Below are 12566 nucleotides of genomic sequence, written 5' to 3' on the forward strand. Positions count from 1 at the left end.
TGTTATTGTTCAAGGCGTCGCTACAATCTCCGTATAAATTGTGCAGATCGGACTACTATAGCATATAGCTGTCATACAAACTGAACGTTCAAAAACAACTTCTTGTATGGAAAACTTTTTTATTTGACATGATATCTTCACCAAATTATGTATTTGTTATTTTTCAAGGCAATGCTACAATCTGCGAAGAAATTGTGCACATCGGACTACTATAGCTTATAGTTGTCATACAAACTGACCGATCAAAATTTCTTGTATGGAAAACTTTTTTTACATAAGATATCTTCATGAAATTTGGCATGGATTATTGTTTCAAAGCATAAATTTCGCGAATTTATTGTTTTTAGGTTTTTACAAACCAAACGTTCCAAGTTCTTGTAAAAAAAAAATCAGTCCACCAAAAATTAAACATTTTTAAAATACTTTCGCTGCAAATGCTGTGAAAAAGCTATCAAAAGTCAGCATATATTTTTTATAAACATACATACATATGAAATATTTACAAATATTATTCCTAAAAAAACAATGAAATGCTCAAAACTCAAATATCAGTTATGGAATTGCAAGTGTCGGTCATGTGGCAAGCGCTTTGTGTTGTTCTGCTGTGTATTAATCGCAGGCGCTTTGTTGTTGGTGCGTATTTTATAATTTTTTTTACATGTAATGAATTATTTTTGTTGTCATATAATACATTTTCATTTCAACAGCTTTACCTTTGGTATCAGCTGCCAAAAAGTGACAAGTTAGACATTTCTGAACCACGCCTGCTGCTTTGGTGGACCCAGTACAATGAAACGGTGTATTATCGCAACATCTATTGCGGTTATTTCGTGTGTACGATAACCAATGATCGGCAGCGACTTGCCGAGGCGAAGGTATGCACTTAATATATATTTTTATATATTTTTTTGAATTAAATATATTTGGATTTTAAATTTTTTCCAGGTCATCTTCTTCTATGGCAGTCACATTAACGCACACGATATGCCGCTGCCGCGCCACGCCTATCAGTTGTGGGCCTTACTGCAGGATGAGACGCCACAAAATGCGCCTTATCTATTTTACCCAGAATTTTTGCGTCACTTCAATTATACTTCGACATTTAGTCGTTATAGCGATTATCCGTTGACCTTGCGTTCGTTGCATAATCCGAAAGAGTTGATATTGCGCACTTATTTCAGAGCGCTGCGCTTTCGCAGCTCTATACCGGTGTTATTTATGCAAGATAATTGTGCGACCTTGTCGGGTCGTGAGAATTATGTGCGTGAATTGATGACGCATGTGCCGGTGCAATCGTGTGGCAAGTGTCTGCGTAATGCGGATTCGCCGAGGTAAGTCTTTTTAAATGGTTTTGCTCTGCATTTGCGTTGTTCTTGCACTTGCACACACATACATGCTTATACGTTTTAAAAGTACACTAGCTCTTGTGTTGCATACTTTTAGGCTCGCAGTATCATATTTGCAATAGATAACCACTTCTGAGTGTTACAAAATCGATTTTTTTTATACATAGATACATATGTATGTATATCGAATCTACCTACACATAATTAAGAACATTCTTCGCAAATTCGAAGTTGAGTTTCGAAAATCGAATATTTTGGAAACCGAAATTTTGCCAAAAACCAAAGTTGACTGATCTTCGATTATTACCCGAAAAAGACAATCCTACTCGAAACGATTTCCAAATTCATTATTTTTTATATCATAAATGCAAAAAAATAGAAATGGTAATCTTACCTATGAAAAGTGACCGTTATAAATACTTAATTGTTTTTTATAGAAAGTATGGCAACAATGGCAAAAAAACTACTAAGCACTTCGACTGACTAACAAAAACACCGCTGTTCGCACATTATTTATTTTTATTTAATTTAAAAGTTTGTTTAACAAAAAAAAAATAGTGGCAGCCCTATTAACGAAGTATTTAACTTCTACAGTAATTTAAAAAATATTGCTAAGCATCCCACCAACGCGTTTTAAATACATAGATATACATACATATTTATTTATGACAAAAGCATTTTTATCTTAAAAACATATGGCAACTCTGCGTTCAAGTGAAGAATTATGCGACTAAAAAAATATATTACTATATAATATATTACACATACATATGTACATACATAAGAGCACTTGACCTAAACTGGCTTTACATAACGCTTAAAAAATGTCTATGGCAACCCTGCTGCCAATACTAGTTTTTTGGTCGCTAATAATCAAAATACTTTATTTTTTCACGGTTTTGAACAAAATAACTGTCTTAAAAATATTTTTTTCTTACCTCTTTGCCAACAGATTTTATTTTTTTTTGGCATACGTATGTAGTACTATATGTACATACATATGTATGTATGTATGTATATGACAAAATATGGCAACACTGTTTAAACCCTTTTAAAATGTTTGATTTTTTTTAACAAGTCATGCATCGCTTTACAAGAAAAATCAGTTTGCTTCCACACTATAGCATTATTACACCTATTATATGCATAAAAAGTGCTTTTTTTGTGAGAATAAGAGTTGCCACTTTTTTTTAAAAAATTCTTAATTTCAATATTTAAAAAGAACATTTATTTATTGCTTTATATTCAGTAAGGGTATGCCAATATTTTTTGTAACAGCATTGTTTTTTAGTTTTTATAAAGAAAAGATGGCAATATTGTCACAAAAAATGTTCAATAATTTTGACTTTGTAAGTAAAATGCAATTAAAAGAGGTACATTTTTCGATTTTAAATTCATACATTTATATATACATATGTATGTTCTTATATATTTGTGTATGTTAACTATCAACTTAGTGGCAACTCTTTTTAGCATATTTAGAAATTTAGATTTTTTGACTACATTTTCTTTGCTTATATACAAACACTTTTATGATTATATAACTATTTAATTGAAAATATAACTTAAGTGTACTTTAAAAAGAAAAAGTTGAACAAATATGGCAACATTGTTTCATTTTAAGTATATAAAAACTCAATTGAAAGTTTTTAAATAGATTTTATTTGGTTTATGTTACGTTAAGTAACGTAAAAACTGTACACTATAAACACTTTTACTGAAATACTGAAATCATAATGGCAACTCTATTTTAAGATTTCTGTAATTTCGTGAAGTTTTTCTTGTCTCGATTCGAATATTACTTTAAATATTAATTAGAGAAAATTTATTATTTTTCATTCAAGTACAAGTGTATATGCAAAGAGTAAACTTAGTGGCAACCCTTTTTCAGCACATGTAAAAAATTTAGAGGTTTTTACGTCAACTTCCGATTTTAAAATACGAATATTCTTTTATATTTATGTATGTATGTATTTAAAAGCATATATGATTTAAATGCTCTCAATCAAAGTGTTGAACGAATATGGCAACATTATTTCGTGTTTATATGTATTAAAGTTCAACTCAATATTTTTAATGGATTTCAATTCGTTTCTAACGCGTAATATATCGCAAAAACGAGCTTTTAAAGTAGAATAAACACTATTTACTCAATTTGTGAAATCACTGTGGCAACTCCATTTTATACTTTTAAAATTTTTTAAAATAATTATTCGACAAATTTTTGCTTTGATTTTGTAATTTCTTTAAATATCAGTTTGAGAAGAATTATTATTTTTAATTTTATGTTGTGAGAAGTGGCAACCCTATTGAAAAAATCAAAATCTGTAATACGAAATAAAATTAGGCAATATTCAACTATTTTTACTACAAAAACTTCACATATCAATATGGCATAACACTTTTCAGCACAATTAATAAAATCACTCTGGCAACTCTATTTGTACTTTTCACATTTATAAAGAAATTATTTGCTCTGATTTTATAATTTCGTTAAATATTTGTTTAATACAATTTTTTATTTTAAATTTTTGGTTGTGAGAAGTGGCAACTCTGTTTAGAAAAAATTTATAATACGCGATCATAAATATAAATTCAGGCTATATACAGTTATTGTTTCCATAAAATTTTATTGAATTAGTTAAATCAGTATGGCAACTCTGGTTTAATTTTTTATTTTGTATTTTTACTTTTCACATTAATAACGCAATCATTTAACAAATCTGTGCTTCGATTTTATAATTTCCTTAAATATTTGTTTAATAATTTTTTTAAAAGTGGCAACCCTGTTGAGAAAAAAATTAAAGTCTTTAATACGCGGTCACAAATATAAATTTAGGCTATATACAATTAATATCTCCTTAAAAATTTTACTGAGTTAATTCAAACGCTATGGCAACTCTAGTTAAATTTTTTTATATTTTTATTTTATAGTTCTTTTAGGATCTGATTATTACTTTAAATATCAGTTGCAGAGCAATAATTTTATTTTTTTAATCTTTTTTTTGAAAATTGGCAACTCTCTTCCGAAAAAGTTCAAAACCTAAATTACGCGATCATAATACTTGTATATAAAATTAGGCAATATGAAAACAATTTTCTACAAAATTTTTTTCATATTTTATTTCTGTATATATGTACATATGTACATATTTACTTATGTAGATATGTATGTATACCATATACATATTTATGTATCAAAATATACTTATAAGTGTACAATTACATAACAATTGCGTTTCATAAATCTCTCAACCCAAATCCCGCACCCTTCATACTGTTTCTAAACCTTACTTTTATATTTACTCTACTTTCCTTTATTCGTTGCCTAGTTTTAGGCGTGAAAACGATGTGCTGCGTTTTATTTCAGGATTTAAATTTGTAATAGCCTTCGAAGATGCCATTTGTGATGATTATATAACAGCTGCATACTGGCAGGCACTAATAGTGGGTGCCATACCCATATACTTTGGCTCGCCTACAATACGGGTAAGTACAGGGTTACCTGTTAAGTAGTAGTTATGAAATATTAAATATTAACTCTGCCTCTTTCTTTAGGACTGGGAACCGCACAATCACTCCGCTATTTACGCTTCAGACTTTGAGAGTCCCGCAGCTTTAGCCGAACTTGTCTACGAACTGGTTGATAATGAGACGGCTTTTCTCGAGTATTTGCAACACAAATTTAATACCGAGGAGCCAATAACAAATAAGCGCTTACTTAAAGCCTTGCTTTGGCACTTTAATTTGTCGAAAAAAGCTGAGAATTTCGAAAAATTCGAAAAAGAAATGTGTACCGAGATCAATAGTCGGAGAGAGAAGCCTGTTTCGAAAATTGCAAATCAGACGCACTTCAGTTGTCCTCTGCCACAACGCTTGCCCGCAACACGGAAGAATTACACAAAACACGCGCAACAGTGGAAAGTTAATTTTACTGTTAGCCAGCGTATTGTACGCCTGTTGGATATACTTTTGCAGCGGAATGCGCCTTATGCGCCGAAATATTTTACTCAGAAGGTGAAGCAGCTGGTTGGTTGGGACAATCTGTGATGATTGGTAACATCAGGGTTGCACGCAGGTGTCGGAGCGGTCTATTGTAACCGTTAAATAAAGATATAGATATATATATTTTTGGAAAATAGTTCTCGTCATTCGCTGGCTGCTTGTTTGCCCAGTCACAGCGGAATCGTTAAAAGCGATGAGCTTGATAGAGATGACATCCTTACCCTAATTTCATCTGATTGGAGGAATTTCCAAATTCCGCTGCGTTCTTGCGTTTTAGCGCTGTACCATGTTAGCCCGGCTAGCGCTAATTAACAACCAGAACTTGTGCGACTGCGAAATCTTTCTGGTCCAGAGAAAAGGTTAATAGCTTTTCAAATGAGATCCAACGACCTAAGTTAACCTTCTTCCAATTGTATTTTTCGTTCGATCTACTATGAAAACAGCGAATATATCTTCTCTTAATCTTTGCTCAGGTGTCGTTCCTTTGATCTGAATAGTTCGACATCAAATTATTCAATTATAGGGAAAACCCGCCAAAATCCTGCTATCTCTCAGCACCGAAATCCCAGAACATCATATTTTGTAGGAATTACAAACAGCAACAGAGCTTGCTTTTCTTTCTAGACATCAGTTATAGATTATATTCTGCTTTAGCAGAAGTTAAGTTATCAGTTGAACAGTCTCTAAATGTAAAGAGAAACAGAGAGCACTAACATTATTATTCTACAAGATGCTATGCAGATACACTTTATAAGCCTTCTTCGGGTCATCATAACTTTTGTGCATCTTCCATAGAAGTGCCCATACTTTGTTATGATCAAGTTATATAAGACAAGCAATTACATGTGAATAAATGATATCTCGTGAGATTCGAAAGCTCTAATACTACTTAAGTGACTCTATAGCTTTAGATATGCAAAGTGCCCACTTACAGCTTATGTGAAAGCTTCCTCACTTCAGAGCGAGAGAGAAAAGGCAGAGAGCTCTCGTTGTAAAAGCTGTACATTTAAATTTAAGCTTTCCATCTTCTAGCAAAGATTTAAAAAAAAAAAAAAACTACATTAATCTTAAAGCTTTCCCACATCAAAGGTGATATAGCTTTTGCTGAAAAAGCTTCAGTTTCATCATCTAGTTTTAGCTCTTAAACGAAGAGTGCAGAGCAGAGTAGCAGAGAATTGAAAAAAAAAACTACATTAATCTGAAAGCTTCATCCCATCAAAGATGATATAGCTTTTGCTGAAAAAGCTTTAGTTTCATCGTCTAGTTTTAGCTCTTAAACGAAGACACTCTATGTGAACTATACTTAATTATACTACGACAGGTTAAGAAGATATTTGATATACGATTTGTCTGCTCAGGGATGACCCATTAGTTCATAAAAGCTTGTTAAATCAAGCTCTCTATACATAGTCGTTAGATAATTGATTAAGGGTTCATTTTTTTCATGACCTTTCTATGTAGTAGTCAAGCAAAGTAGCTTTAGGTAGCATATTTTCGGGTTTTCGAAAGCCCAATCCCAATAGAGAGAGAAAGCTTTCACAGGGCAAAACTGTACATTAAACTTATATCTTTCCGAAAGCTTTGAAAAAAATCTCTTTAAGCTATTTCACATCAGAGATAGAGGTTTTGTTCGAAAAAGCTCCAGCTTAATCTTTCTATTTCAGCAGTTTTTAATTCGCTGCTGCACTTCTCGTCCATATTATGAGATTGTAAAAACTAACTTCTTAAGCTCTTTAAAAATTTATGTAATAAAACGTGAAATTTTCAAATTATTTTTTATTGAATAAAAAACAGTTACAATCGTTGTCATGAAAACTATCTTACTGTTATAATATGTATATATTAAATATGTATGTCTATGTATATAATCCACATTCCGCGGATTTTTGCATTAAATATCGAATATATTAACGAAAATTCATTATCCTAATTAATCACAGTTATTATTGAAAGCCTTTGTACTTAAAAACTAAAAGCTTGATCCGCGCCGATCAGCCAAATATATTAATAACGAACTATACTAACGATCACTATCATTATGAGTTTAGTGGATACCCACGATGGCGGCTAAGCGACTCCAGTGTAAAGCGCATAAAACCAAGAGCGCAGAGAGCACGCTATAACCCTGAGCGCTCAGCGCGACAGCGCCACCAGTGCTTGGTGTAGTCATGGGAGCGCTTGTAGCCGTATTTTCGTTCTTATCTTCGCCGTTGTCTTCTTCAATCTCGTCTTCGCCGTCCTTCGGCATATAATCGTGGCAAGTAGGGAAATTCTTTGGTGCTGACTTCATTTGATCATTGTCGCCAACTTTGATAATAAGCGCCATGCCAATTTCCGCATGAAATTCGATATGACAATGGAAGAGCCAAAAGCCGGGATTATAAGCCTCGAAGCGTAAAATGGTATAACCGCCATCTGGTATGGTCACGGTGTCCTTGATCGGTGGTCTATCGAGATTGCGTTTGAGCAAATTGTAGCGATCGAGTTGCTTCACCTATTGGAAAGAGAGAGAGTGAAACATTATTATAAGAGAGCGTGAGATCGGGTGTTAGCAGATTCACTTACCATTTCAATAGTGACATTGGAGCCCAAACGTTCTAGGCCGACCACACGAAAAGCATTGCCATGCAAATGGAAGGGATGATTTGCATCGAACGTGAAACCTTCATCGACCACGATCAGCTCGACGACGGAGTTTAACGGCACTTGTAGCACATGATGACAATCACAGAAATCTTTTCTACAATCAATGCCTTGCTGCGCCAGACTTGTGTCATTACAGAAGAGCGAATCATCGACATTATTGCGTTCAGCCATCAAAGCCATCGGTGGCATCTTCAGTGAAATGTGATTCAATTGTGGTGTGTATAACTTGTTGGTCTTACCCAAGCTATCGTTGAAACCGTAGTAATCACCAGGATGGAAAACTGGGTTGTCCTTGGCATAGAAATCGTAGTAGACGAAAAATTTATAATCCGCCACGGGCTTGAGCGCATCACGATCCACACCCGGTACTGTATCGTAAATTGGTAGCGCTGTCATTTCTGCGGCAGTCAACGAATCCGGATGTCCCGAGCCGCGATTCATCGCATTTAGCTCGATGCCGTCAGCTTTGTGTTGCCAACCCAGCACGCCGTTTGGCTCTGTCTCACCTGCGCCCTCATAACGCAATATACCCACTTGAAAAGCGGATGTAAATTGATCGCTGCAATCCATTAGACCCTTGAAACGTATCCAATAGTTGCCGATGGACTGATTTGCGTTCAATACGAAGTCGAAACGTTCGCCGGCATAGGTGACTATGGCGCCCACCTCGAGTGGCTCGAAATCATAGCCGTCTGAGTGTATAGCTAAGAGTGTGTGATTGTCAATGGACAAAGCGATGGGACAGTTGAGGAACTCGGCGTTGATAATACGGAAGCGATAACGGAAACCGCGACGTACATGGAAGATTTGTAGTGGCATTTGATGCAATTGGATATCGTCCACAGCGCGTTTCGTGCGCTGCACGTTGGTGGGTTGCGCTGTGAGGTCAAACTCCACTTCCGGTTCGGAGTCACTACGGTCCGATTGCGGCGGTGGCTGCTGTGCCACATGCGTTAGACGTGAGATCTCATTAATATTGCGCAGACGCATGTTGTCGCGGCTGGTATCGTTGGGCGGATGTAGAAGCTCTATTTGGGAAGGTGTCAAATCGTACTGATCTGCGACCTCGGATTGATTGAGTACAAAGGTTAATGGTGTGGTGCTTGTTGTTGGTGTGGTTGTAGTAGTAGTTGTAGTCGTAGTTGGCTTTGGTGTTACTGTTTTGTCTTCCTGAATATTTGGCTTGTCAACTGCACCCGCACGCGCCTCCTTCTTAGCTTGATCCCAAATCGCATAGTAGAAGCGACCGCGTCCATTCACCAGCAAATTAACCGGCTTATTGTCGCCGCGTGAGTGGTGATGCGACGAAAATATGCTAACACCGGGCGTATGCACCCAATCCTGCAAGATCATCTTGTGCTCGGACAAGTCGAAATCATAGAGATGCGCATGCGCCTCCATGGCGCGCGGACGACGTACAATAAGCGCGCCAAAGACGCCATCACCACGCTGCATGCCGGTGTGCGAATGCCAGAAGTGTGTGCCGGAATTTTCCGCACGAAAGCGATAACGGAATGTTGAATGCGGCGAGATGGGACACTGTGAGATATGCGGCACGCCATCCATATAAGGGAAGTTGCGTTGATGCATGCCATGCCAGTGTATGGTGGTGCTGTCACCCAATAGGTGATTATGTACATCGACCACAATCATATCACCCTCGCACACCTCAATCGATGGACCCGGCATCATGCGATTCACGACCATAACGCTGCGTTCGATACCATCGCCGAGCACACAATGCGGTCGCTCACAATCTGTGCCATTTTGTGGACAGCCATAACAAGCCTTCGACATAGTCTCATACCATTCGACCACAAAATTGTAACGGCAGGTCATCGGGTCGGCATTTGGTTGACATTCGCGTACGCAGGGATGATTGCGATAGAATTCTTCCGTCCAAATATCACCGTTCTGCTCACGCATTTCAGTCGAGCGCACCATCGGAGTTTCGCTGCCGCGGCATTGCTGACAGCAGTCCTTCACATACACCTGCTCACGTGGACAATCCAGCGGCAGTGGCGCACAAGTCTTCTCGAACACATTAATCATTGGTGTGACAACGGAGCGTTCGGGTAGCGGTGCGCATTCGTACATGGTGCAACCATCCGGACTATGCCAAGTCTGTCCCAAATCGTAGACGGTGTCGTTGAAGCGGCACTTGGTGCGCACGCATTCGCCGCAGCAGCTGCCGGGTTGTGGGCGTAACTCCGAATCCTGTTGAGAAAAAGAGAGAGAGAGAGAGAATTGGTTGGTATTTAAGTAAAGCAGCAGGAAAAGAAGGCGGATTTCTATTTGATTTATACAAAATTTGGTCAATACGAGTACATACCACATCGCAATAGAATTGCCCACAATCCACATTTGTAACGGTCTCCCGCGGCGCGCCGTTTACATCTTGTTCGCAGGTGTGTATGTTGCATGCGTCTTGCGAGGAAACCCAAACTGCGCCAATTTCTCGCGTCTCCGGCTTGTCGTCTATAACCACAGAGCAGACAGAGGGCGCTGAAAGTACAAAATAAAAAAAGTTTTAAATTGAAGATGGATTGAAATATATTTGGAAAACCGAGCTTTGAAGTCAGAATATAAATGAATTCGGAAATTAGACTGTCGTTTATATTTAAGCCTGTTTAACAACTTGATGTGACCAGTGAAGGAGATTAGAAAATCTTAGTAAATCTCATTGATCTTAAAACCACTCAAACTTATTTTAAATATGAGAAAACAAAGGTTCTAGCCTAACACCCACTTTAATTTGAGATAATTCTACTTGAATCACTGGTCTTCTGTCATTTTTAACCATGTTCGTCGACTAAAAGAACCGATTTAAGCTGGTTAACTTTGTAGTATTCCTTTGTGAGTCGCAGGCCTTGATCTTGATCCGTCATTTCGAAGTATATTCGTCGTTTAACCAAACCAATTTAAGTAGGGATCGAAAAAGCTATCCATACCTTTGCAGCCGAAAATATTTCTAGAACTATCAGCTCTTGACGTACCAAACACCTTTATCGGTTTCGAGGTTGTCATTGTATTTTTGGACTACCGAAAATAGGTGGGGTTTTAAAAAGGGTTGCCTTAAGTAAAGTAAATATCAATTTATATAGAGTACGATATAAACTTTACTTTATAGAGTTTTATAGGATGGAGCTTTCAGATCGAGAAATGCAGGAAATGTCTAGATCAGGGCACCAGAGAAACAATGGAAAATCTCTTGTGCACTTATCCCGCAATGGCAAGACTACGCTGTAAACATCTGGGGTCCCCAAGGCGTGATACAATGTAAGAGGTATCGATAATGAGGCCACAGAGTCTGTTAAAATTCGCGTCAAGCGCAGGCAGCGATGACTACTCTTGGACTTAGCAACTGAACTCCATTTGGGATCGCAAAGGACCAAACTGGTATATGCGCGGCTTATTGGCCTACCAGATTGACCTAAACTTCTATGATTTATATAGCATATGTAGGTCTTTACCAAAAACCTGTATGCTGGACCTTTGTGGTATATCAAAAAAGGTAGAGCATAGTAAAAACGGTTGACTTAAGCATAGTAAAGACCTAGTTAGGTAGATTAGGGTGTAAATATTACTTTACGTGTTGTTGAAGTATTTTAATTCAGATCATATATATAGAACAGCAGCTTTGATAAGATCGTGACTATGGAAATTCTTTGTATAGTGTTCATTTTCAGATATCAGGAAATTCAGATGACTCTCTGTCATGCTGTGTCGAAAACTGTAAAGAATAAAAAAAATCAGTATCGGGTAAAATATCCGCTTTCGAATCGAGCATATTGCCAAAAATACAGATGATCCTAAATTGGAAGAGGTAGTCTAAGTTGAATCCATATCAATTATAAAAAAACTGTTGCTCTCTGTCATGCTGTATCTGCTTAGCAATGCGACAGTTTGGAGCGACGAAACGCAGTTCATTTTGAGACGAGAACGAGTGGATCAGTTGAAAATTGACCAAAAATGTCGAGTCATGCTTGAGTTATTTCCGGGACTACCTATAAAGAGGGGGAAAACTGAAAACTTCTTAATGCAAGCAATTTCGAAAGTGTGCTCAGCTTGCAACTTTGTCGAAGTTATGCAAATATCAAAAGTAGTTAAAAGGCAATTTCGTGTTGTTGAATTAATCATTTGTCATTTTCATAACGTCAGGCTTGAAGATGTAATAGGCGTTTTCTGCTTCAATCGCAAAAAACACTACTTCGCTTAAACGTTGGTGTAACTCGTCAACGTCGCCGTCGTGACGACTTCGATACGCTCACCTGTTGATAGTGTTAATTTGCTTGCCAGCTGTTTCACAAAAAATCGTGATTTTTGAATGATTTCATTTCATTTTTCATAGAAAAAATATTTTTAAAATATATTTTTTTTCTATTGAAAATTAATTTATTATTAAAAATTAGTGCTGATATTTTTTTTTTTGTATAAAAAGTCATTACTGTTTATTGGCGCATACAATTAAGTGGATAATGGCTTGCTTGGCTTCGTTTGAGCGAACTAGTTGGGCAGTCTACTTCGTGCTTAAGTACGGGAATCGTGATTTTTTCCCGTTCATTTAAA

General features: G+C 36.6%; 2 protein-coding genes across 4 annotated transcripts in view; one reads left to right on the forward strand and one right to left on the reverse strand.

Moving 5' to 3' along the window:
• The first annotated feature begins 455 nt into the window (after nucleotides 1-455).
• LOC126752316 (alpha-(1,3)-fucosyltransferase B-like) lies at nucleotides 456-6998 on the forward strand. The gene is made up of 5 exons (XM_050463032.1): nucleotides 456-633; nucleotides 708-875; nucleotides 946-1331; nucleotides 4679-4835; nucleotides 4905-6998. Exons 1-5 carry the CDS (start codon nucleotides 526-528, stop codon nucleotides 5394-5396), a joined length of 1311 nt encoding a protein of 436 aa, XP_050318989.1. The 5' UTR covers nucleotides 456-525; the 3' UTR covers nucleotides 5397-6998.
• A 93-nt stretch (nucleotides 6999-7091) lies between these two features.
• LOC126752315 (uncharacterized) overlaps nucleotides 7092-12566 on the reverse strand; it is a 40358-nt gene continuing 34883 nt past the window's right edge. For all 3 annotated transcript variants that reach the window (XM_050463030.1, XM_050463031.1, XM_050463027.1), the window contains 3 exons: nucleotides 10330-10502; nucleotides 7917-10214; nucleotides 7092-7845 (listed from right to left, as the gene is read on the reverse strand). In XM_050463030.1, coding sequence (XP_050318987.1) covers nucleotides 7396-7845; nucleotides 7917-10214; nucleotides 10330-10502 — 2921 coding nt within the window. In that variant the 3' untranslated portion in view covers nucleotides 7092-7395. The remainder of the gene's footprint in view (nucleotides 7846-7916; nucleotides 10215-10329; nucleotides 10503-12566) is intronic.

The sequence above is a fragment of the Bactrocera neohumeralis genome, chromosome 3, assembly GCF_024586455.1.
Source record: "Bactrocera neohumeralis isolate Rockhampton chromosome 3, APGP_CSIRO_Bneo_wtdbg2-racon-allhic-juicebox.fasta_v2, whole genome shotgun sequence".
Taxonomy (NCBI): Eukaryota; Metazoa; Arthropoda; class Insecta; order Diptera; family Tephritidae; genus Bactrocera; species Bactrocera neohumeralis.